The sequence below is a fragment of the Gigantopelta aegis genome, chromosome 6 (genome assembly GCF_016097555.1).
Source record: "Gigantopelta aegis isolate Gae_Host chromosome 6, Gae_host_genome, whole genome shotgun sequence".
NCBI lineage: Eukaryota > Metazoa > Mollusca > Gastropoda > Neomphalida > Peltospiridae > Gigantopelta > Gigantopelta aegis.
This window is the reverse complement of record NC_054704.1, coordinates 35,420,756-35,447,433: the sequence shown is the minus strand read 5'-3', so window position 1 is coordinate 35,447,433 and position 26,678 is coordinate 35,420,756. Positions and strand designations below refer to the sequence as shown.

Genomic DNA, 26,678 nt, shown 5'->3' with positions numbered 1-26,678 from the left:
TTCTAGTCGTCCGATGGCATTGTTTCTCTGCGGTTCACTGAGACGTGGCATGTCCTGGATTGTCAACTGTCGGCCAGATACAGAGGCCAGGCAAGCGAACACCCTGCACTTTTATACTGTCGGTGTTCATGTTGCACGTGCAGACAACGCACGTGCAGTGGTGTCATGGTTTGCACGTGGCTGCGTTTTTGCGAATATTCACATTTTGGAACTTTATTGTACAGTAGCTGCGTTTTATCGAATGTAACCTTGGGAATGTGTTTGGGACATGCAATGACCTTATATTCACAAAGCATGAACCGGTAGGAAACATAAAATCGGAGTTATAACCCATTTGTACCCTTTTGCGTTTCTTTTTTTGAAGAGTATATGTACCATTACAACTGTATCTTCCTGAGAATGTAGACATATTTCAAAGTCATAACAAAAGAACAATTCATCCAACTAAGTTGCAGTGAACTTGAACACTTAAATCAAAGAAATGGTCGACCTCAAGATTAACGTGATAAAACCCATTCACACGCAATGTATCATGTCAGCTTTTGATAGGATGTCCAAAGACCCTGCAATCGTCAAGCATGGCTGGCATCTTGTTAGATTATTGTACAATTAGTATGTCTCGTCTACAATGAATTGTGCTCCAGTTGTTTTATAAATGTATTAGAATTTTAATCTTTGTTTTAAAAGTGATCCTGCCCCGGAACCACCCACTGGCTATGTCAGAGGCTGGACCCATGGTAGGCGAGCTCGCATTGATCGCATTAATTTCAAGATCTACAGTATACATTATGAAGTTACATGCCAATTAATCAGTTTCCTTTTGAAGCAAACAGACTATATAAGGTGAGCACATGGTTATTATTCAGCAAAGAACATTCTAATTTTGATTTTGGCTAGGCCGTTTAATAATAATATCCTTGAAAAAACGGGTATATCAATAAATTTTACAAAAGAAAATGTAATTTTGGGTTTTACAACAAGTAACAATGATCCAATTAATTTAATTATATTATTAACTAAGCAGATTATATTTAAGAGTCACTTGAAAAGTTATACATGTATTCCAAATATGGAATGGATTAAAAAAGAATTAGATATATATTATAATATTACAAAAAGTGTAGCCTTTAGAATATGATAAATGTGTTTAATTTGGTCAGTGTGTCATAATTTATTTAAGGAATAAATTTAATTATTATTTATTTATTTATTTTTTTTTATTTTTTTTATTTTTTTTTTTTTTTTTTTTTTTTTTTCCATATTCACTTTCATATAACATTGCTGTTGTAGTAAGAATTGTATCTTGATGTTGTTGAATGTATGTATGTACGTATGTATGTAAATGTTTTTCATATGTATGTATGGTTATGTTAACAAAAATGGTTAAATAAAAAAAAAAAATAATAATAATAATTCAGCCAATGCTTAATTAATACCCAACTTAATCTACACTAATTACAAAATATATTTACCAAATTACAATAATAAAACATTAATTATTAAAAAATAAATCCATATCACCTATTTTCAACACAACTTAATTCCGTTTCCCTTACATTCCCCCAACTTAAAAAAACAAATATGTAATATTTGCAGTTCATTTGTGGTCTCCACGAAAAGTTCATAGGTTAAAACATGTTATGGGTTCATCCACTCTGGTTTTACAGTCCGAATTAAAATTTTCTTCCCTTCCGGTGTTGTTCTGGTGATGATCGATTCATCGCGGCAAACATAAGGATTCGGCACAATGCCAACATCCTTCAAGTCATTTGCAAGCTTCACACGTTTCTGCCTGGCTTTTTCCATTTTGTCCTCATGAACCACCCTCTTTCTCCTTGGGCACAAGTTGTTTCCGGGGTCACAGAACAGACGATTATCTTCCTTGGAGGTCTGGAACTGGCCAATTTCTTCATCCTTATGAACTCTCGAAATATGGCGTGTGGATGTTTAAAGGTACATGTAGCACATCTAAAAACATGGACAGTTCGTCGATGGAACTTTTTTCCAGTGTGCCCAGATGGCATTGTGAGTCTCGTCAGAGTCCACTTCCACCTCTAACATTTCCAAATTCATCTAAAAATATAAAAGGAAAGAAAAAATAAACTATTTTATTTGACAAAAATTATTTTCACATGAAAATCACCAGAAATAAGAATATTTCTTTTGAGAAAGTTTGTTACAAAGTAAGTAAAGTAATAGATCAAGAATTTTACAACCATCCCTTGACCTGACTCACACCACCTCTTGACAGACACAAGTCCAGTCACACCTCTTTCAAGATCCACTACGAAAAAGAAAAAAAAAAAAAAGGAAGGACAATAGTTAACCAAATTTGATGAACACCGTGATCAACTACGGAAATGTACTTTAAGAAATACACTTACTCTCCTTGATCTACACCAAAGCGTTAAACTATTAAATCCTTATACAGAGAAAAGGTACAATGTCGAGACTATAGGCTTAATGTATTGACTATGGAAGCCTACCTCTTGGTATTCTTACTCTCATCAACATTTTACCTAAAATATCTGACATTATAACCAAAGAAATTAAAGAAACAATTGTTTATTCAATGTTTGTTAGAAAAGACGTTTCCATGAATGGAACAGAAAGAAATTAGACTTTTTAGGGAGAATACTTCAAAGGCTTTCTTACGTTCCTACCACACTTGGTTTGTTTATACATACCAAATGCTGGCTCAACCCCCAACCTCAGCAGACTTCCTGACTTCCCACTTCATATTCCATAACAGAAGGACTTTCTTCATTACTAAAATGACCAGACTGACTGTCAGATACTTCCATTTCCTCCCAAGCATTTGGTGGAAGAACCCCTTCATATGGTTTAATATGATCAATATGCACTACTAATGGTTTGCTATCAGGGAACTTCTGAATTTTGTGATTTACGTCTGACATCTTGCCTAAAACTTTATATGGACCTGTCTCTTTGTCATGACAACCTATTTTCACTGGAAAATTCTCAGGAGTAAACGAAAAATCTGCCCTATGCTTTTCAGATTTACCTTTTCTTTCTACATCTTAAAAATTAATTAAATCCTCCTAAAAAGAACTACCTTCAGCCATGTTTCAGTCAGAGTATCCCAGCTAAGCCCCCAAAATCTGTAACAGGAATCCCTAGATCTCTCTGTGTATCTTAAACCCGTTCATTAGTTTCCCAAATTCGATTTATCTGATCTGGCTTTCAAGGTAGCTGTCTATGATAAAGAGTTTCACTACGGTCTAGTGCAGAAGGCGAAATGAAAACACAAAATTAACTGCATCAGCTTTTACTTACACTTAACATAAAATAACACAAAACATTGATTAGGAATAAGATTGCTTCAAACCTTTCATCCTACCCCAAATCTAACAATTGACACCTTGAAACTCCATACAACCTAATAAACAAGACATGTTCATAGCTCAGGCAAACATAGTACCTTTCTGCTGCAAATAAAATCACTAATACAAAACCACACAACCATTAAGCCACTGTTACCAAACCTAACACAGAACAAAAGACATGATCTACTCGAACAGAAGTTAGGCATGTATGGTACCTTTGGCTGTCTCCCAAGTAAGACCTACATATGTAGTACCTCCCCCTTAATATAGTCTACTCAGGACTTCTCAAAATAACAATCTTAAATAATTTAACTTTAATATAATAATAATAATAATAATAATAATTCAGCCAATGCTTAATTAATACCCAACTTAATCTACACTAATTACAAAATATATTTACCAAATTACAATTCACAAAATATTACCAAATAAACAAATCTATAACCCATATAATAAAACATTAATTATTAAAAAATAAATCCATATCACCTATTTTCAACACAATTTAATTCCGTTTCCCTTACATATTCATTATGAAGTTACATGCTAATTCATCGGTTTCCTTTTGAAGCAAACAGACTATATATGGTGAGCACATGGTTATTATTCAGCAAAGAACATTCTAATTTTGATTTTGGCTAGGCCGTTAAATTTCATTATGATAACTGGAGGGCTAGTTGAATTTGAGAAGGGCTAGTAAGATTTTTCTTCAATTGACCATGGTTTTCATGTAAATTTTCAACCCTGTACAAACATTGTAGGTGCCTCTATTTTTAATCCAAAAGATGTCAGCTTTAAAAATATTTTTGTTTTTAATTGATTAATTGATTTATTCCCTAAGAATTATAGTAACTTTTATAAATAGCCATGAATAATTATTTAACATTCTTGAGGAATACTGTATAGATGTCATAATACAGTATATATAAAGCCATTGTGTACCATACAAGTTAGATGTGCGTGTTTTCTTTGAATATTATTCTTTAGCATAAGTACATGCAGCAGACGTACGTATATACATACACATGTATATGTGTATGTGGTTTATTTTTATGACATTTAATACATTTTCTTGTATAGAATATATATAGCTGTCTATGTACATATATATATTTCTTGTATAGAATATATATAGCTGTCTATGTACATATATATATTTCTTGTATAGAATATATATAGCTGTCTATGTACATATATATATTTCTTGTATAGAATATATATAGCTGTCTATGTACATATATATATTTCTTGTATAGAATATATATAGCAGTCTATGTACATATATATATTTCTTGCCCACTGGACAGGGTTATCCAGCTTTTGCACGGTGCAAGATAAATCTGTACAACCCGAGGGCTAGATGATTTCTACATGTGCGTGATATCATAACTCATGTTTTACGACGATTGACGTCATAACTCATGGTTTTCAAAATTCTGTTTGCCATTTCACATTGTATCATCGTTTTAAAAATATTTAAACAAATTGATATTTTCAACTTTATATTTATTGTTAAGTTGCATTTTTATGTCGTTGCACAAGTTGGACTATATTTTTCAGCATATGATTAAACAAGTTTCATTGTTTGTAGGTGAAATGTTTACGAATCGTTCAACAGTAAACAAACCGTATGTAGCTTACAAAATTAATGTTTTGTTACTGTAATTAAATGGACAAGAAAAAGAGTCGGTCACCGTTGTGAGGTATATATATGGCAATTCCAACCCTCAGGACAAAATGTTTTTGTCCCTCAGTGATAGATTCTATTCACACATAAGAGATGTTTCTGGTTATAGTTGTCTAAACTTGATTTTACATCGCAATGATTTTCTATGTACTAAAAAGTATGTATTTGGAAGCAAAATAAATTTTGAGCTCCTACAGACGTTAGGATGACCAGAAACACATTTGGTGTACATATACATGTATTCATAACAAGAAAATGTATTTAATAGGCAATTGTAGACTTTGTGGCAGTGACAGCAAACTTAGAACACTGTCCCTTTAACAAATAAACAGTAATTAATCAGGCCCGTAGGAGCCGGGGGGCACGTGCCCCCCACTTGTAGACTTTGTGGCAGTGACTGCAAACTTAGAACACTGTCCCTTTAACAAATAAACAGTAATTAATCAAGCCCGTAGGAGCCGGGGGGCACGTGCCCCCCACTTGTGAGACTTTTATTTATTTTTTATCACATTAATGTTTGCCATTGTAACCAAAATCTGATATAGAGTTTGTACACGATCCATCAGTGCCCCCCCACCTCCCAAAGTCATTCCTACAGGCCTGTTAATAGTAAATTTACTTATATTTCTTTAATTTGAATAACCTAATTTCATTTCTTGTGTTGGATTTCTTTTCAGAATTGTTTCCCATTATAGGGACTATATGGATTCCATTCACCTTATTCTTCTGTTTGGAGCTTTTGCCATTTCAAGTTGTTCTGCGATAGAAGTTGGTAAGTGATACATTTTTTATATATATATTATGTGAAACCTCGATAATCCGGACAGTATGGGTTTTTTTTAAAAAAACGTCCGGACTAACAAATTTCCGGAGTACTGAATCGTCCATAGAGTAATCTCTTTTGAATTACAAACCACTAATGAAAAAGTAAAAAATATAAAATTCAAATACACATTTTATTTTTAAAACATATATTGTATACAGTACACAGCTTTGGTTCCCGTAGTTTCAGTGCTTTATAAAATATTCTGTGATGATTGGTTGTCTAACCGAACAGTTTGATTCAAACGACATCTGCATCTTTAATATGAGTTCTAAGTTCGATTAATCTCCAATGGTTTCAAAGTACCTCACAAGCGATTCAATATGCTGTCTTGCGTCATTTGCTGAAGGGGCTTCATGTGTTAACGACCGCAGATAAGTGAACACTACACAGCCACGCTTCAAACAAAACTGAGGTGTGATACCCTGTGCAGCCATGTTGACGGCTACGGTTCACACAGCAATGGTGCAGTTACTAATTAATCTGCGATCAAACGATTTCAAGTTCTTAAATGGCCTCCGGTTAAACGAAGTATTAAGCTTTTATTTTTTACAGTTCGTTTTGAATAATGGCCGTCCGGTTCCGGAAGCTGAATTTCCGGATTAACGGACACATTTACAACATAAGAAGTTAGTTTTTTGGTTTTGCTGTCCGTAAGGCTGGGTTTCTGGACTACCGGAGTCCGGATTATCGAGGTTTCACTATATATATATATATATATATATATATATATCAAAATTTTCAAATAGTTTGTTTGTTTAACGACACCATTGAGTTTTTGAGTGTCAAACATACGATAATTTTAACATATAGTCTTAAAGTAAATTTGTAGCAAGGGTTCTTTTATATGCACTTCAAACATTTGATAATTTTAACATATACCCGGTAGTCTTAAAGGAAATTTGTAGCGAGTGTTCTTTATATGCACTTCAAACAGACAGGACATCACATACCACATGGATCATATTGGTTGGGATGTGAAAAAAGTCCAATCAACAAATTTGTCTACCAAGAGGCTTCGATCGTATGAGCAAAGCACCTCAGGCATGTACTCTACCGACTGAGCCTGGATCCTGCGCAGTCAGGTTATTGGGTGTTGGGTTTTTTTCTCCATTTTCAGTCTTTCACTGTGAACATAAGGTTCTAGCACACTGTCATATATACAGGCACACTATTAACTTAATTAAGTATAGTGCTATGCAGTTACTCTGTTATCGTGGTTAAAATGCTTAGTCGTAAATCGGGAAATGTTAGCAAGCATAAACTTTTAACGAATTTATTGAGGTGCTTGTGTCACAGGATTGAATCATCTCAGTGGATCCATTCAGCTGATTGGGTTTTTTCTCGTTCCACCCAGTGCACCTCAACTGGTCAAAGGCCATGACTAAGAGTCAGAATTACCGAATGTTTGACATCCAATAGCCGATGATTAATTAATAATAATTAATAAATAAACATATCAATGTGCTCTAGTGGTGTTGTTAAACAAAACAAACTTTAATTTTTAAAAACATTTTTAAGCTTTTGATATGACGGCCTCACTAACGTTTCATGTTGCTAATTTGGATTCCGCTAAATTTTATTTACAGTAAGTTAATTTAACTATTCTAGAATTGATCCCATGGATGTGGTGTGGCAGGTGGAAGTTATTTTTTATATAGATCCACCACCTACAATTTAAGATGGGTGGTTAGTGCTTTTTTATTTTTATTCTTATTTTATTTTATTTTCTACCGACAGAAATTCTGCCTGCTGATGACAAGCAGTTTTGGAAAGCTGGAAAAACTGCTTCAATTAGTTGTAGAATAGATGGGAACTTAAAAAACAAGAAAAACATCAACAGGTTGACATTTTTTTACGATAATGAGGACTTGAAAAACTCCAGTCAGAAGATTGTGACACGCGTGAATTCCACCTCCATCAAGCTAGAAATAATTAAAGCCCAGAGATCTGACAGTGGAAATTACATCTGTTGTCTGCAGAAGAAGAATGGAATAAACTGCAGGGCAAGGAGTGTCACTGAGCTCGTCTTTGGAGGTAATTCTCATGCATTTATTTCAATTTAGTTTTGTACTTACAGACATGTATATCCCCAGGCCATAGGATTTTAAATTTGATGGGGAAACATTTTTTCTGTTCCATGCCTTGTGATCATGGGAACCCGTCGGAAACTGGTTTTAAAAAACTACAGTGAAACTCCTCTAAACCGGACACCCTTGGGACCAAGTAAAAAGTTCGGTTTTAAGAGGTATCCGGTTTAGAGAGGTTCTCTTCCGTACAGATATTTAAAAAGGGACCATGAAAAACATCCAGTTTTGAGGGAATTCTGGTTTACAGAGGGTCCAGTTTTGAGAGGTTTGACTGTATTTATATTATTTATATTATTTTCATTGAATAGTCGTACTCGATATAATAAATCATGGGAATTGAAATTTTGGTTTTCGGTGATTTTACAGTACTGAAAACAATCGTTTCCGTGAAATCTTAGAGCCTGTATCCCATTAAGGTTCAAGCACATTGTCCTGGGTACACACCTCACTGAGTGAGACGTTAGAGTAGGGGTCTTATACCTGACCATTGAGCCATTATAATTCACTCGGTGTTGGAACTGGTATCATGGTGTAAAGCCAGTACCTAACTGTAAGGCTTTCTTCTCTCACTCTGTAGACCAAGTATTGTCATACTGATGTTAATCGTTCAGAAATTGCTTATTTTGTGTTCACAGATGTTACCCATAACTAGTCTCAGTGGTGTAGTGGTTACGCCATCAGCATTAAGGCTGTTAGGTACTGGGTTTGTCTCCTGGTACCGGCTCCCACTCAGAGTTAACGATTAAAAGCTAACCACTAACCCTCTGTCTTGGACAGACAGCTCAGATAGCTGAAGTGTGTGCCCAGGACAGCATGCTTAAACCTTAATTGGATATTATTATCAAGCACAAAAATAACTAGAAATGAAATGTTGTTACATAATCATTTACTCTTTCTGTTATTAGTTTGTAGTGTTTCATCTCCTTCCTTCTGTCGGTCTGTCAGTCTGTCTGTCTGTTGGTCGGTCTGTCCCACATATAATTTACTGGACGTTTTTTTCACAATACTTTAGTTGAAATTTTGTTTATAGGTTTATTATATACTATTACAGATCAAGTTTGACTTTCATGACAATTTACCCATTTTTGACAGAGTTATGGCCCTTGCACTTACGAGACCACAGAAATTTGTTTTCCAAACCTTTTTTTTTGCAATGCCTCAAGATACTGACCTAAAAATTTGTGTATAGCTTTATCAAGTTAGAACTGTTACAAATTATGTTTAACTTCCATGCAATTTACCCATTTTTCACAGAGTTATGGCCCTTGATACAGTCATTTGTTGGGCCTGGTAGGGGACATGTATTACTTTAGCAGTACTCTCAGAATATTTGTTAATTTTATTTTTGTTGTTGTCTTATGAATCATAGATGAGCCAGCAAAACCACTGCTGACTCCTGCAAACTGCACAAGCTACAACATGGAACATATGATCTGTCGTATCGACATCGTCAAGACGGAGGCAGACCTCGGCAACATTCCTACTGCTTGGAATATCTCGTGGAATGTCACATTTAGGTATTAGTAAGTAATGTTGTTCATTAAGTAGCCTAGGCAGTAGAGAAATTAGAGTTTTCAAATTAACTTAAAAAATAAAAAATCTAATATACTGACATCCAAAGGAAACTATACCAATACTCTGAAAGACTACTGAAGAGAAAACATAAGATATTGCATGTCTTCTTCTCCTTTTCGTTCACTTGTTCACTACATGTTGAGGCCAGCAGTGACTATGAATGATACTGTTCTCTGTAGATCACTGCTGCACCTGCCTGGTGAGTCATCACAGGGTGAGCACCGATCACGTCATTATTGTCCAGAAATGTAGTCATAGCAGCTGTTGCTTCATGGTATTGTCATCTATTAGAGTGCACCGTGCGGCCCAATACCTCTGACTTCAGCACTCGAGGTTTCTGTTAGGGTTACTTCACCCTTAGTCCATATCAGTCTAGCCTCTACCCATTGACCAGGCCAGCTTGGATGTCCCTAACAGAAGCCAAAGCCAAAGACATACAAGCCCCCTCACCACATCAAGGAATGGACTATGAAGGGGTGTTGCATGTCTAAAACATATATTCATGAGAGGTGTTTGGACATGATGGAACAAAATTTTATTCCATAACAGGGTTTCTGCCAGAGGGTAAAACGGGTATGGCACCATACCCAAAGTTTTTTGGCAGATTTTATTTTAACTTTTTGACAAAATTAATTAGTGTTATCATTACTGTTTGATTTTCTAACCCAAAATGTAACCCATTTTCATTCTGGGGGAGTCCCTCCATATCCCCTGTTTACTGTGGTTGCATTCAATTTCATAGCGCCAAACCCAAAAATTTCTTTCTGGCAGAAACACTGCATAAAAGCTGAAATGTATTTGGCCAATGTTTTATTTTCATTATCCAAATTAAGGAAATTAAATACATTTTCTTCTTAAAGTTTCTTTTGGATGTCATTATATATTGTTTGCTATAATATGATTGAGGTACACAGGGAATTCATGGACCTGAGGTCCTGGGGATACCTGACGCATTGATCATGGATGGGACGCAATATTGTATTCATGTCCATTGCTGTAGCTGTGGCATACATGTATTTTAAAAATAAAAAAAATCTAAATTGACTGAAAATTAAATGGCATCATCAGTGAAATAAACATAATGTTACTTTGTAAATTGAAAAATGACATCCCTGTACTAATGTGTATGTGATATTACTCAGGTATTCTCTGTTACTATTACTATAATACTATTGGGTATATAAATTCATCTTCCAATGTGGACTTGAAAAATCATAATGTGCACTCCTTAAATTTGTAGGGGACTCAATATTTTTAGTCATGAGTTCATATTTTTGAATGAGAACCCTGGATATAAAAGTTCCCTTCATTAATTAATGTATACATGGTATGTGATATATATCTATAGGGCACCAACCAAAGCTTCTGTGTGGGCTAGTGACTTTCTCAGACATTTGTCGAACACTGCCAAAGTAAGGGCTAGTGACTTTCTCAGACATTTGTTGAACACTGCCAACGTAGGGACTAGGGGTGTAACAAATACACATGGTGGCAAATTTAATACATATCACTAAGATTTTGCAGAAAGGAAGAACAGTATATATTTTTTTAAAGTAAAAACTGATTAATCATGGGTTTATCTGTCCCGAGTCATGTGTTCTTTTTAAGGACCACTAACATGTCCACATTTTTACAGGAAAGTGCAGCTCCCTGTGCTGTTACCACATCCCCAGCAGTGCTGAACACGCACTATCTTGGCACACTTGTTGTTGGGATGTGTAAGAGATATTTGGCTACATGGCTACATGGCTACACGGTGGAAAAACACACTGTGGTGTTTCCACCATGCAAGTCCAATGCGTTGAATAAAACAGGATTGGTCAATGTGCTTGATCTACTATAAAACAGGTCCGGACATTTTATTAGTGTGAATTAAAAACATAAATTATACAGTTAGCATTACATATATATATTCATGTATTCGGTTCAGCTAGTGACATATACGAATGCAACTACGATACAGATTGCTGTTCAGTGCACCGAATATTTGAGTATATCATTACACCCCTAGTAGGGACACAATATTTTTGCACAGATCTGTTAGGTTAAATTGATTCCATGGGTCTCAAAAACGAAAGTGTGATTACCAGTATGATGTAATTTAATTTTAATGTAACAAATCCTAGTTTTTAAACATTGCAAAATATTTTCAATTATTAAAGCCATTTTTGATAATTGAAATTGGACATTATTTATATTTAATTGTTTAGAATATTAATTTCCATACATCCATGGTAATTCTAAAAATGCAGGTACCTCTTAGAAGTAACACTTACAGAGACAAGCTTTAGTCTATTTTTAAAGGGTAGGGACCGGACGTAGTCCAGTGGTAAAGCGCTAGCTTGATGCACGGTTAGTTTAGCATCGATCCCCATCGAAAAGAGTAACCCATGAAGTGGCGACAGCGGGTCTCCTCTCTCTATATCTGTGTGGTCCTTAACCATATGTCTGACGCCATATAACCATAAATAAAATGTGTTGAGTGCGTCGTTAAATCAAACATTTCCTTAAAGGGTATATTTCCGTTTCTACATCACAGAACCTTGTTTCACTCTATTGTTCCAGATGTGTTGCAGATTTGTAGTTTAACCAAACTTAGGGCCGATTTCTCGTCGACCGCTCAAATATGCAAGGTTTAAATCCACGCTCACGATCACTCAAACCTAGTTCAATATAGACCACCGATCATTAAAGATCCCATTTCACGTGCGAATTCATTATCTCGCTCAGCAAAACCTGGCTGTTCCATGTTGCGTACATTTCATGTACCCCTTTTTTGTTTCTTCTTTCTATCAGGTTATGGCAAAACATTGTAACAATTACAGTTCTTATGAACGGGAAATACTGATTGCTTTAATTAATGAACATCGGGATATAGTCGAGGATAAACAGAAAACAGATGGCAGAAGCAAAAGGGATTAAGAAAATGTCTGGTCGTCAATAATCAAATATAACGCTGACAAAAAACACCCACAACCGAACAACCAAACAATGAAAGTTAAAGTGTGTTTTGTTTAACGACATCAGATCACTAGATTTTTAGAGCTTTTGGCACAAAAAACATGGCTATGAAACAGTTGTAAAAAAAAAGTATGAATGGATCAACAAAAATATAAAATTTAAAACATCTGTGCTAAAGTATAAATATCACAAGGGTGTCAAAATGTTGTAAAAAAAAATGTATGAATTGATTTAACGACGCCACTAAGCACATTGATATAAATCATCGGCTTTTGGACGTCAAAACAGTGTAAAGAGACTGTTTTTAGTATAAATATCACAAGTATGTTTTAGAAAATGTGGTGTATATTTTATTTGCGCTGACAGATAAATAACCAGTTATGGATCACTGGTCGGTTAAGTGGTTTACACCTACCCATTGAGCCTTGCGGAGCACTCACTCAGGGTTTGGATCGGTAATTAAATTGCCTCGAAAATCCGAACCCAGTAACCAGCCTTAGTGGCCTGCCACGACGCCACCGAGGCCGGTTTTTAAATAAAAGTCAATATGTAAAAATTTCAAAATAAGTTGTGGGTGAAATCGAAATGATTCCATCACACTGTGTCTCCCAAATACATCTTTTCGCATCTGTTAAACATGATTACACTCCACCAAAAAATTGTCAGTGAATGTGTCACAAGATTATTTCATTCTTTCTCCACCGTCCACAGGAGGACAGCCACTCTCTCAGGACTGGGTTGACAGAATTAAGCTTGTTTGCAACTGCAACGTTCCAATCATCTTGCCAAGTTGAAAAAAATATGTTGGTTAATATCATGTTTAAGGTCCGTGTAATAAATTAAAAAAAAACGTACCTTCGTATCAACATCTCAATTAAGGAATGTTCCAGCTTCATATTTTGTATAGCTTAGAGACATGAAAGTGAGTCTGTCAAAATACTGGTAATATATTGGAAGTCAAATATTTGGTAATTTTAACATGTAGTCTTAGAGAGGAAACCCGCTACATTTTTCCATTAGTAGTTACATTTTATATGCACCACTTTGTGGTGCACTGGCTAGAACAATAAATAGCCCAAATGTCCCACCGATGGGGATCTATCCTAGAACGACCAAACACCACGAGGACGTTTTTCCAAAGGGCTGCGTACCGCCATCCCAAACAATTAAAGGCCTGCTGGAAAAATGTATATATCCTCTACCCAATAACTTTCATGATGATGTCACACCAAATGAAAATGGTACGTGTGTATTGTATTGCAGCTACAACCCCTTTGAATTCACTATATGTGAAAATATCTTATTTGGTATGATCTACCTCATCACCAGATGGAAATTATACGTATTATCTACATGTATGTGATGCTGCAATAGTCAAACTGTACGGACTATCTGAAATGAACCTGTTCCAAGAAACCTCAATGTCAATAGTATTTGCTGCATGACTGTAATGTTATGGCCACTGTTTATAAGTTATAATTTATTGCGGAACATAATTTGATAAATGGAATCGTTGCAGGAATTCATATTCACTGTATGCATAAAATGGGCCAGACTGTACGTTAACAACACGTGGTACGTTTCACGATATGGCAATTTTATTGCAATATTTCAAGATCCGCGATATCTAAGTCGGCCATATTTCCATGGATCAAGACCTTAAACACCCGATTTGGAGGTTTACTTTGAACATGGTTTAAGAAGATTTTGATCCAAGATTCAAATTTGATTTGCAACGAGAAATGAGAATTTTAGATGAGCCGAGTTTAAACCGCAAATGAGGTTTAAACCGGCGACGAGAAATCTTTAATACATGGATTTGTTTTATTTTTATTTTTAGCAATGGCGACTACAGAAAATGTGACAGTGTTGAGCATGAAGGTGATAGAATCATGAAATGTCTTATCAAAGAACAATTCTTGTCAAAGACTCTATACACAGTCAAAGTAAATGCTGTAAATCTCATAGGAAGTGCTAGCATCCAGACTCTGGTGGATCCCTTGAATCTTGGTGAGAATTTAGTTACTGTATAACCGGAAATTTTCGTGGTCTTAATTTTTCGTGGTTTGGGGTATAAAAACATTTCAAGGTTTCTTATTTTCGTCGTTTGCCAAATCCAAATTGAAAGTGATTTTATTTTCGAGTTTTAGCAAGTCTAGTTGCGAGAATACTTGCTATTGTTGATTAAAGTTTCACCTCGGCTGCCAGTTGTTCGATACCACCGACGTGTAAAGTTAAACAATAGAACAGTTACCTGTAGCCTAATTGGCCACTGTGATACCCGGTATGCTATTCGCCAGACAACTGATCACAGTCTTTGATTTTGTGTAAAGCCAATTACGACATATGTGTGAACAAACCACTTAAGGACGCCCTAAAGTGTGAGTTCACCACATGGTATTCAAAGCAGGTTTCCCTGGCTATGAAAGACAGCGAAGTTGTAACAGACATCAAGATCGAAATGCGTACTTCGGCGATAAAACCAATTCATGCAAGGTGGATTATGAAAGTTATGGCAGAATTAAAAATATGCCAGGAAATGTTGAAATCTGCATTCATCCACCCCAGAATCACTGATGCAGTGTGGGCGGACATTGACAAAAACAATATACGAAATATAAAAATATTTCATTATATTCTACAAACAGTGAGATTCACACAATAACTTTTTTTTAATTCTAACTTGTTGTCTTGACTATACTATTCTCTTATCGTATCTGGTGGACTGCGCATGACAGGAAATAAAATGTTCCGGTAAATTGTCAGTGTGTTATGGTTTTCATAATAAAAATTTTAGATAGAATTTGTTGATTATTTCAAATATTTTCAAGGATTTATATTTTCGATGCTGACTAGTTACCCTCGAAACCCACGAAAAAAAAAATTCCTGTTTGGAAACTTGATATCACTTTACCCCAGGTTTTTTTTAGCTATGTTTGTAGACTCCGATAAACGATACCATTCTGCTATATCATTTTTGATTCCCAATTTTGCAGTACAAATTCCCAGTCTGAATGTAACTAATTTAAATTTTTATTATTTTCTAAAGATTTATTTTGAAAACGATATATAACAATTGACAAATACCTCTTCCCTCCCCTATTACATTTTATAAAGCAAAATAAATATATTAATTTGAATAAATTCTCAATTGTTTTGTAAAACAACACTAAATTTCCAAAAGTCATGCAAAGCCATGGTGTCAAGTAAAATTTGAGAAATACAACCCTGTTTACATAAACTTGAGAATTTTGTTTTCAACTTTACCAGCATAAAAATAGATCTTGTAGTTCCATGTTTTAAAACCGTTTTACTTCAGAATCTGAACGTCTAGTCTTACATATTGTTTATAGAATGGGAAAAGTCTGATCTGATTTAAATTTAATGTAAATCACTTGAATGTTAGTTTCATATATTTATTTAATATTTAAGGTCGACAAGTCACTCTTCACACCCTTGTTGTGGCTTTGTACACAATAAATATAACATAATATATAACACACTTGCCTGCATTTGAAAACAACTCTGTAATTACAAAATTGTACTGTTTACGAAATATGGATTTAATGTAAAATTACCATAAGATGTGTTATATTTATTGTGACTGTTGTTAACTGGTTACAGTGCTTGTCAATCAAATAATAAGTATGACGTATGTTTAAATACATTTAGAGAGTAATGGAATGATGCGTTTTATGTTGTTTTCAGTAAAGCCGAATAACGTCGCAAATTTTCATGTCAAGTCTAACCGGGCAGGTCTTCATTTACGATGGCATTCACCTCTAGAGTGTTTTGATAAAGAGTTATTATTTATCATCTTATATTCAACAACATGGGAAAACAACACTTGCATGGTAAGTAGATGAATTGAAAACAAATATTACGGTTCACATGGAAATCCAGAAAGACATAGAGTTTGTAAATGTCATTTTCCAGTTAAAGGGAATACCCAGAGTTTTCAGCCCTAAAAAGACTTCCATTTGTTTCTCCTAACAAAATAAACACCTTGCTTTTTCCTTTTTTTAAAAACACTATATAATGTTATCAAAACATTTGTAGATAGAAAGCATTATATGGATAAATACATTAGGAATAACCTTTGTATTTATATTGACAACAACATATGTCTAGACATTTCTGAGAATTTGAGTATATATAGTAACAACTCATCTGCATTAATGTTTTATCTCTTTGAGACAAAAATAGTAAGTCACAGCAAAGTCTCAAAATGTGTATTTCATATTTATTAATAAGTTATTTTTCTTTTAGTGTGCAGATAATGTGGCACCACCCACTATTCATGTAGCTGTTCCTAGCTGTCGTGGCCATCACTCTTTAATACATAAGGTAAATAGGTCACTGTTACTAAAAATGGAAATATGCCATCACCACTCTAGTACTTTCATTTCTCATCTGATTTCTAAGAAACATGATATATATGAATAGGATCATGAAATCTTAAACGACTTCACATTTTGCCTCTATGTCACAGTTCACGGTCACTGTATTGAGGTGTGCTCTAAAAGTCTAGTAACTAGTGATACATAATACATTAAAAAATGTAATGCAAACATTCATAAAATTACGAAAATAACTTAAACAATTGTCTCTTCTTTTTTCTTCACTTTTCTTTCTTTCTTTCATTCTTTCTTTCTTTCGTTTGCTATTTTTCTTTCTTTCTTTCTTTCTTTTGCTATTTATCTTTCTTTCTTTCTTTCTTGCTTTTGCTTTTGTTTATGCCAGTAATAATTATCTAATTGCAGTACTAAGTTTCTGAGACATGTGAATGCAATCGGGAAAGTATATCATAATACCGGATGCAATCGGGAAAGTATATCATAATACCGGATGCAGCCGGGGAAGTATATCATAATACCGGATGCAGCCGGGGAAGTATATCATAATACCGGATGCAGCCGGGGAAGTATATCATAATACCGGATGCAGCCGGGGAAGTATATCATAATACCGGATGCAATCGGGAAAGTATATCATAATACCGGATGCAGCCGGGGAAGTATATCATAATACCGGATGCAGCCGGGGAAGTATATCATAATACCGGATGCAGCCGGGTAGGTATATCATAATACCGGATGCAGCTGGGAAAGTATATCATAATACCGGATGCAATCGGGAAAGTATATCATAATACCGGATGCAGCCGGGGAAGTATATCATAATACCGGATGCAATCGGGGAAGTATATCATAATACCGGATGCAATCGGGGAAGTATATCATAATACCGGATGCAGCCGGGGAAGTATATCATAATACCGGATGCAGCCGGGGAAGTATATCATAATACCGGATGCAGCCGGGGAAGTATATCATAATACCGGATGCAATCGGGAAAGTATATCATAATACCGGATGCAGCCGGGGAAGTATATCATAATACCGGATGCAGCCGGGGAAGTATATCATAATACCGGATGCAGCCGGGGAAGTATATCATAATACCGGATGCAGCTGGGAAAGTATATCATAATACCGGATGCAATCGGGAAAGTATATCATAATACCGGATGCAGCCGGGGAAGTATATCATAATACCGGATGCAATCGGGAAAGTATATCATAATACCGGATGCAGCCGGGGAAGTATATCATAATACCGGATGCAATCGGGGAAGTATATCATAATACCGGATGCAATCGGGGAAGTATATCATAATACCGGATGCAGCCGGGGAAGTATATCATAATACCGGATGCAGCCGGGGAAGTATATCATAATACCGGATGCAGCCGGGGAAGTATATCATAATACCGGATGCAGCCGGGGAAGTATATCATAATACCAGATGCAGCCGGACTTGTAAATTTTCAAAAAATCCATATTTTGTATTAAAAATGCCTTTCAACAAGTAGTTGCCTTCAGAATTCCAGCACCTCTACTACCATATCTGTAGTCTTCAGTAAACACTACATCAATATATTTAGCAATGATTTAAAAAATCTTATGTGTGTTAGTTATTTTATTACATACCCATTTAATCTTACTATAGTAATAAAGACAATTCTGACCGTGCAATAACAATAATATTTTATTGAACATGTGTGTGATAGAAAAATAACATTTAAGTAGTATGTGTTCACCCAAATGACATAATGTTCCTAGCCAATGTCAAATCCATAAAATTCAACCAACTTTCCAGACAAAGTAAGTTGTGTTATTTAATTAAATTTTTGTTAATCATAATATAGAAAGGTGGTGTGTAAAAAATACAGAACCACATACCAGTTCAGGGTTTTTGCCAGAGGGTAAAATAGGTATGGCGCCATACCCAAATTTTTTGGTGGATTATTATTTTTTTAATTAACTTTTTGACAAAATCAATTACTCTTTATGATTACTGTATGATTTCTTAACATTAACCCTAAATGTAACCCATTTTCTTTCTGCGGGAGGTCCACAATTCCATAGCGCCATACCCAAAAATTTCTGCAGTTGTTTCACCATGTTTTTTTATTGCACTCTTTTTATAGTGTGCAAGAATGTTATACCATGAGACTGCATATAGCGGTCTAGTGGTATAAATCTTGCACACTATATATTCTATCCAATCAGTGCACCACAAGTGGTCAGACAACTGTGGGAAAGTGCATACAAAAGATCCCTTGCTACTAATGGAAAAATGTAGCGGGTTTCCTCTGATGACTACAAGTAAGAATTTCCAAATGTGTGACACCCATTAGCCAATGATTAATAAATTAATGTGCTCTAGTGGTGTCGTTAAACCAAACAAACTGACTATAAACTTGTTTAATAAATAACATGGGAAAACAACTTGTATGTGGTTCTGTTTATTTATTAACAAATGACTTATGTTTCAGACTGGAGATAATTTGACATCACTCACCATCGATGTACCTGTTCCTGGCTGCCATGATGCAGGATCTGTAATCCATACGGTAAATTTACTCTCAAGCTGCTGAAAGGATAAACTAAATATTACTCTAAATATCTTATGTCTCACATGCTAAATAGAGGATATCAAACATTATTTTAATTTTAAATATATATGACATTTTGAAAAAAAAAATCTTCTTTCGCATTTGAGTAAGAATGCTTTCTTTATTAACGATTCATACATTTGCAACATAACTATAATTTCATTTTTTTATGATTGTTTACATGTCATAATATATGAAATTCATGTACTAAAGCTGCATTGATCACTTTCTTTCTTTTTTCCTTTTTTCTTTTAAATTTTATTGTCCCCAGAATATAAAATGGCAGTGTCAGGGTACATTTTGAATATTTGCTAATGTGTGACATCATAATATTTATATTTATTAGTTCTTCTTCTTCCGCTTTTCGTTTGCTTGATGACTACTCGTTGAGGCCAGCTGTGACTATAAATGATAGTGTCCTCTGTAGATCACGTTTTGTACCGTACAGTTTCTTCTGGAGTGTTGTTGTAGTTGTCCAGGTAATCTCCCTCAGTTTCAGATAGTGTCCCGGTATATTTTTGCAGTCTTGGATGGCATGTTCAGTTGTCTGTTTTGCCTTCTCTACAGAAGCACATGGAAGAGGGTACTAGCCGGAACGCCTAATGCATGTGCTGGTTCAACCTTTTGTGTCCAGTCCTGATACGGTTATTGATATGTAAATCATCCATTATCATGGGATACATTTTGCAAACAGAACTTTAAAAAACCCCTATTCTGTTATAGCTAACCTCTGGGTGATAAAAACATTTGTTACATACCTATTCATTCTTACTATGGTGATAAAGATATTTTCAAATTTTGATAAATTTATCTTATATCACACATATGTACATTCTGGACTGGAACTTGTATTATGGGGAATTCTCTTTTTATTTTTACTGGAATTGGTACCTCTTGTTACTTACACCCTATATGATTTACAAATTACGTCCTATCTTATATGAAACTTACAGATTACCACAGAGTATGATTCGTAATGTTAAGCAACTCCATGGAAGGAGTATTGATCATAGATTTAAGAAAGTGTTGTTATGTCACATCTTTTGACATTAAAGTAAAAACAACTTTAGTAAAAACAAAAGAATGTATTTGTTAAATACAGCACTTTATATACTTTGTTTTTGCTTCCTATTTATTGCACAAGTTTATTTTACTTGTGCAATAAATATGAAATGAAAATAGAAGATGTGAAGGTCTTTGAAGAACAAAGGATGTGTGACAGATCAAGTGTATGAAGGGGTTAATTTTTATGTGTATTCTCATTCTGGTAGTAAATATCATTCAAATGCCGAAGTCACTTCACTAAAGTCATTTGTGTTTGATATCTAAAACCAACATAATTTTAAATATGAATTTACATTAGGTATAATGTTAATGGTTTTGAAACCAAACTACATGTAGACTATACTTGTGAGACATGTACCAGTTTTTGGTAGACCATTTCACTGTGGGGCATGAGTCATGGTCTTGAACGTCAATGGACCCATCCCATCCAGTGCCCCACAAATAGTATATCAAAGGCCCAGGTATGTGCTGACCTGTCAGGCAAAGGTCTGTTGCTGCTGATGGAAATTGTAATAGGTATCTTTTGAAGACTAGATGTATGTCTTAGAATTATTGAATTTTTTACATTCAACAGCCAATGATTTATTAATCATGATTAATTCTGAATGTTACATCATTAATTATTTGTGGTGGGAATTAGCTCTATTGGTTGAGTGTTCACCTGAGGTGCTTTCATTGCAGGATCGAACCACCTTGGTGGATCCATTCAACTGATTGAGTTTTTCTGATTTTAACCAATGACCACAACTGGTCAAAGGCCATGGTATGTGCTTTCCTGTCTGTGGGAAAGTGCATATAAAAGATTTCCCTTGCTGCTAATGGAAAAATGTAGCTGGTTTCCTTTGATGACTGTGTTTCAGAATTACCACATGTTTGATATCCAATAACTGATTATTAATCAATATGCTCTATTAGTGTCCTTAAACAAAACAACTTTGACTTTCAGAAATAATTTTTTCATTCCCAGAGTCAGTTTATGGTAGGACACACATTTGATTTTAAGTTCATTCTTGTTTATTATTGGTAGTTAATGTGGTTTACTTACAGGCCACAAAATGTTGCATCGACAAAACAGTATTGCATAAAACAATACGCAGTAAAAGGTTGATATCTGGTGTCCAGTACACAGTCAGCATTTTGTCGACCCCTCTTGATGGGACTGGCTACTCAAGTGAACCTATGTGCAAGATAATCAGCACGGAAGAAGGAGGTAAACTGTTATTATTACCCATATAGTTAAAAATATCTTGGTACATATCAAAGTGATACATCTCACTAGAACGCCAAGTGGGACGTAACACTTTGTGATGTCTTCGACTGGCGCATGACAACCTTAAAGGAACATCAACCAAACGAGCTGAGTGATATAAATTAAGATCGATTATGGGTAATAAATAGGATATTAAATTCGCTACCATTTCGTATCATGTTTATGTCCCTCATGAAATAATGTTCATTGTCACTCGCTAAAGTTTATATCACATAAACATGATACGGAATGGAAGCTTGTTTAATATCCTATAATTAATTGATTCAAAATGTGTATGACACGCATGCATGGCAGTGCAGGCGGAGCTAGGGGGCTCTAGCCACTAATAATTCTCAAATTTAATTCTGAATCAAAGTTATTATTGGTAGTAAACCTTAAGGCAAAGATGAATTTTTCTTGTAGCATGCAGAAAATTTGATTTCAGGACGTCTAGTTTACACATTTTTAGGGGAGCATACCCCCGAATCCCCCTAGAAACTTGCTTTGAGTTTGATCCCAATGTCTACTTGCTTCTGTTGTGTCTGATATGTACATGCTAGAAAGATCTCAAAACTCTTCTGTAGGAAACCGATAGTGTATTTATATTGACTTGATTCAAACTAAACTTACCTGCAAATAGACAATTTTACCGAAATGGTCATTACATAAAATATTTCCCATTGGGCTATTACTAGTTCCAGCCAGTGCTCCACACAACTGGTACTGGTATGTACTATCCTGTATGTGGGATTCTGCATATAAAAGATCCCTTGCTGCTTTAATTGGAATAGTAACGAGCAACTGAGTTCCAAAACGTATATCGCTCTCCTTTTTCCATTTGGCAGACTGATAAAAAAATGCACCTAATTTCCTTCATTCAAACTGCACACTTTTGCCCTTTGGCATTAATCCTACGGGACATTCCAAATTCCATAACACCCAAACCAACCCATCACCTGCTACCGATTCCCGGTCGGGCTGCTAGTGCTCTCTTGCACCTGCCACTGCAGACGGTGCCTTCTCCCACCCACCCTAACCTTTCTTGTCCTGAATGGAGGAGCCATCCAAGGCCATGTGTAGGATATCACTGTGTGATTTACCATAAAACTCGCAGTATTCACACATGGGCGTGATTTGGTGGGGGACAGGGGGGACATGTCCCCCCCACTTTTAGCAGTGGGAGGACAGAATATCTGATGTCCCCCCCACTTTACTCTAAATAATGTTCTCAGACAGCCACAATGACCTTCATTTTTCAAAATTTTCGGGGGGGGCATGCCCCCAGACACCCCGAGAGTCACTTCACACCTAGGGCGTTCGCGATTAGTCGCACGAAATATTGTTAGAACCCAATTGTCCCCCCGACTTTTCCCTGCAAATGACGCCCATGTATTCACAGTGTCTAACTTAAGAAATAGTGTATAATGTGTAAAGATCTCACAAAATATTTGTGTGAAATTCCCTTCCGTCTCAGACATAGACACTGAATAGACATACCTGAAGAATATAGCCACATTAGAATTATTTAACTGGCTGTAGGAGATCAAAAAAATTACGATTCAAAATAAACACTTGTAAATGCTATAGTTAAAGTGACAGATGCTAGTTTTTAAACCCTATCATGTAATTTTCACAATTAGATCCATTTTTAGTAATTGAAATCAGACATTATGTAAATATTTTATTGTGTAGATTATTAATTTCCATACATCAAAGTGTTTCTGGTCATCATGGTGTTTGTAATAGAAAAAATAGGATTAGTTTGGTCAAAGTTGCATGCATTTCGATCATCAGGATGTTCAGTTCCAGTGGCATCTGTTTCATTGTTTTTTCAGTTCCAACAGCTGCTCCTGTGGTACATCCATGGTCCTACAGCCTGGAGTGTGAAGATGAAGAACTTTTTCTAGCATTATATTGGAAGGTAGTTCTATATTATATCTGCCATTATGACAACTGCTGACAAACCATTTTGGTTGAGATATATGCTGCAGTGTGTCTGGCAATCGTAACTTATTCAGTCTATATATATATGAAACATGAAATGCTGATAGCTAGTGATATTCTGATTAGTCAAGTTTGAACTATTTAATCAAGTTTAAGTTCATGATAAAGTACAACCGAGTCTCTAGCTAGTCATAGACAACCATTTTACCAATTAATTAAGTACAAGTTTCATGGTCGAGTACAATACAGGGTTGCTTCTTTTCTAGTCCATGGTTCCTAGTTTACCAATGATAAACAAAGAAATGAAACACTGTTTGAAGTATATCAACATTTAAATTATTTTCTTCAACAAAGTTATATAGAAAATAATATAGAAAAGAAAACTAACACCAACTAAATTTGGCGTAAAGTAACAAATTTAGTACCCCAATAGATAAATGTATATTTTAATCAATTATTAATCATTGATTTCTTTGTGCAGACTGATGATGGATCATCATATTTTATTCAACTCCAAACACTACTACTATTTGTTGTTTATTTGTCAATGTATAATGGTCACAAGTTGTTTAAAATGATAAACAATTTTTATAATTACAAACAACACTTCTGTTTAGTTAAAAATACACAAACTAATTTTCTGGCATCTTTTGCATGACCTGTTTTATGTAGTGATATCCCACTTGACCTAATAACATCATCTTTTGAGGTCTTCCAATCAGCGGGGATATAACAGCAGGAAGTTTGTAATTATATAACAGTTGTTTGCCGTTTTTTGTGTGTGAATTTATCAACGTAACAGTCACAAATTACAAAAATATTGTGTGAAGTGTAGTGATGGGAAATTATTTTATACTAAATTTGTGACTGTTTTCATCGATAAATGAAAAAAAAGACAAACTATTGTTATAATTACAAAAGACACATTTAGTTAAAAATACATAATAAATCAGTTTCTAATGTCCTTTCCATGGCCTGTTTGACTTAATTCCCGTTTGACATTACGACATAAATTTTTGAGGTTTATCAAAGGATAACTTTTAGTGTTTTAGTGATGTCATCCAATCAAATACAGCAAATCGGATAACAGCAGAACATTTGTTGTTTAGGAGATAACCATATGGAGTTTTTTGACTTGCTGATGTCTATTTGATCCCGCAAATGTCATTTTTGACTGAAGGCGTTAGCCTGAGGTAAAAAATGAAACATTTGCGGGCATCAAATAGACAATAACACCCACAAATCTAAAAACTCCATATAGTTATGTCCATTGTAAACTGAATCGTTTTCCTACAGAACTAACTGTATATTTGGCATTTCTTGAAAAAAATACCTGGCTACAATCTAACTGTAGACCCTTGAATCGTCAACTTTGCCTGTTCCAATTGCTAATGACGTCACTTTGTAATGCCGTCATTAGCTTTCCAGGTATTATTTTCATTTGATCCCGGAAAAAGAATGTAATTAACAAATCGCAATATAGAACACACTCCAGTCAGTTTACAATATATTTTATTGCATGAAATGTAAAATAACTGCAGCAATATTGTTTTTGTTGTTTTATTGTTACAGGAAATACCAATACCACAGCGGGGCAGCAGGGATATAAAGAATTACAGTGTTATCAGGGGATCTCAGGTGGTGTCTGTAAATGGAACAGAATTGTCTGTTGTCCTCAAAGTTGACGACGTACAGTTGTGTTCATATGGACTGCAGTCCTTGTCAATTAAAGCAGTTACTGAAGCAGGGGCGTCACACAAGATGTCTGCTGTTGAAGTCAATTCTCCAGCCAAAGGCAAGATTAAGCTCTTTTCCTTTTTTATTTTATTTTAGCCTTAATACAATGAATAATGCAAGTCAGTACACTGATAATATCTAGATGGCTGGTCTGACTGACATCGGCATTTTATGTCAACACATAGCTGTATAGGCTCCCATTTTTAAAGGGGGGGGGGGGGGGGTGGGCAGACTGATTTTTGCCCCAATTAAGCAAAAATGCTTGAATCTGGATAACAACATTTATTCATATTATCATTACTGCCAAATTTTAAGATTTGCTTCAGCCCTAGGTGGGACAGTTGCCCCACCCCCCGCCCCCTGTCTCATACGCATATGTGTCAACATGCAGTTTTATTAAATTAAAATGAAAGTAACTGTAGAAATTGGTATTCTCTGGTACGACTGAAATGAATCTGTCCAAGAATCGAACAACTGACTGATTAAATGAATATGGTATGACATGCAATGATATACAGTCTCAAGTTGAAGTGAAACAAGAGATTGACAAAGTGAGCTAAACAAGTCAGTCTTGGCGTCAGTTGTATCATTTTGTTTTTCAAATCTGATTAGGTCCCAAATATTACAGTGACTTTGACTTCTCACTGTTAAATATCTTTTGCTGCTAATGGAAATATGTCAGAATTAACAAATGTTTGACATCCAGTAGCTGATGATTAATAAATCAATGTGGTCTAGTTTTAACAAAAATTTTAAGTTTTAACTTTCGACTTCTCAATACTGCTAACAACTCGCTGACTTGAAGCAACTTTTGGCCAAAAAAGTTCCATCCATAGCAATAGGTTTTGAATCATCACTTCGTCACCCATTGATATCCTTATATATTATATATTATACATACATATTATATATACCACTGACAGTGTAGCTAAAGTGGCTATGTCCCATTTCAGTTAAACTGTTTTGCCTTGAAAATTAAAGATGAAGTTTGTTTTCTTTAACAACACCACTAGAGCACATTGATTTATTAATTGGTAATTAATAATTTGGTAATTCTGACAGTCTAAGATTGTAAACTATTAGTAGCAAGGGATCTTTTATATGCAACATCCCACATACAGGATAGCACATACCACGGCCGTTGATATACCTATTATGATGCATTGGCTGAAATGAGAAATGGCCCAATGGTCCTACTGACAGGGATCGATCCTAGACTGACTGCACATCAGACC

General features: G+C 35.1%; 1 protein-coding gene across 1 annotated transcript in view; it reads left to right on the top strand.

Moving 5' to 3' along the window:
• LOC121376557 overlaps positions 1–26,678 on the top strand; it is a 51,651-nt gene that overhangs the window by 12,136 nt on the left and 12,837 nt on the right. The window contains exons 3-12 of the mRNA XM_041504468.1: positions 5,715–5,809; positions 7,601–7,897; positions 9,320–9,473; positions 14,327–14,496; positions 16,195–16,340; positions 16,756–16,833; positions 19,329–19,406; positions 21,561–21,723; positions 23,598–23,683; positions 25,279–25,501. Of these exons, the coding sequence (XP_041360402.1) occupies positions 5,740–5,809; positions 7,601–7,897; positions 9,320–9,473; positions 14,327–14,496; positions 16,195–16,340; positions 16,756–16,833; positions 19,329–19,406; positions 21,561–21,723; positions 23,598–23,683; positions 25,279–25,501 (1,465 nt within the window). The 5' untranslated portion in view covers positions 5,715–5,739. The remainder of the gene's footprint in view (positions 1–5,714; positions 5,810–7,600; positions 7,898–9,319; positions 9,474–14,326; positions 14,497–16,194; positions 16,341–16,755; positions 16,834–19,328; positions 19,407–21,560; positions 21,724–23,597; positions 23,684–25,278; positions 25,502–26,678) is intronic.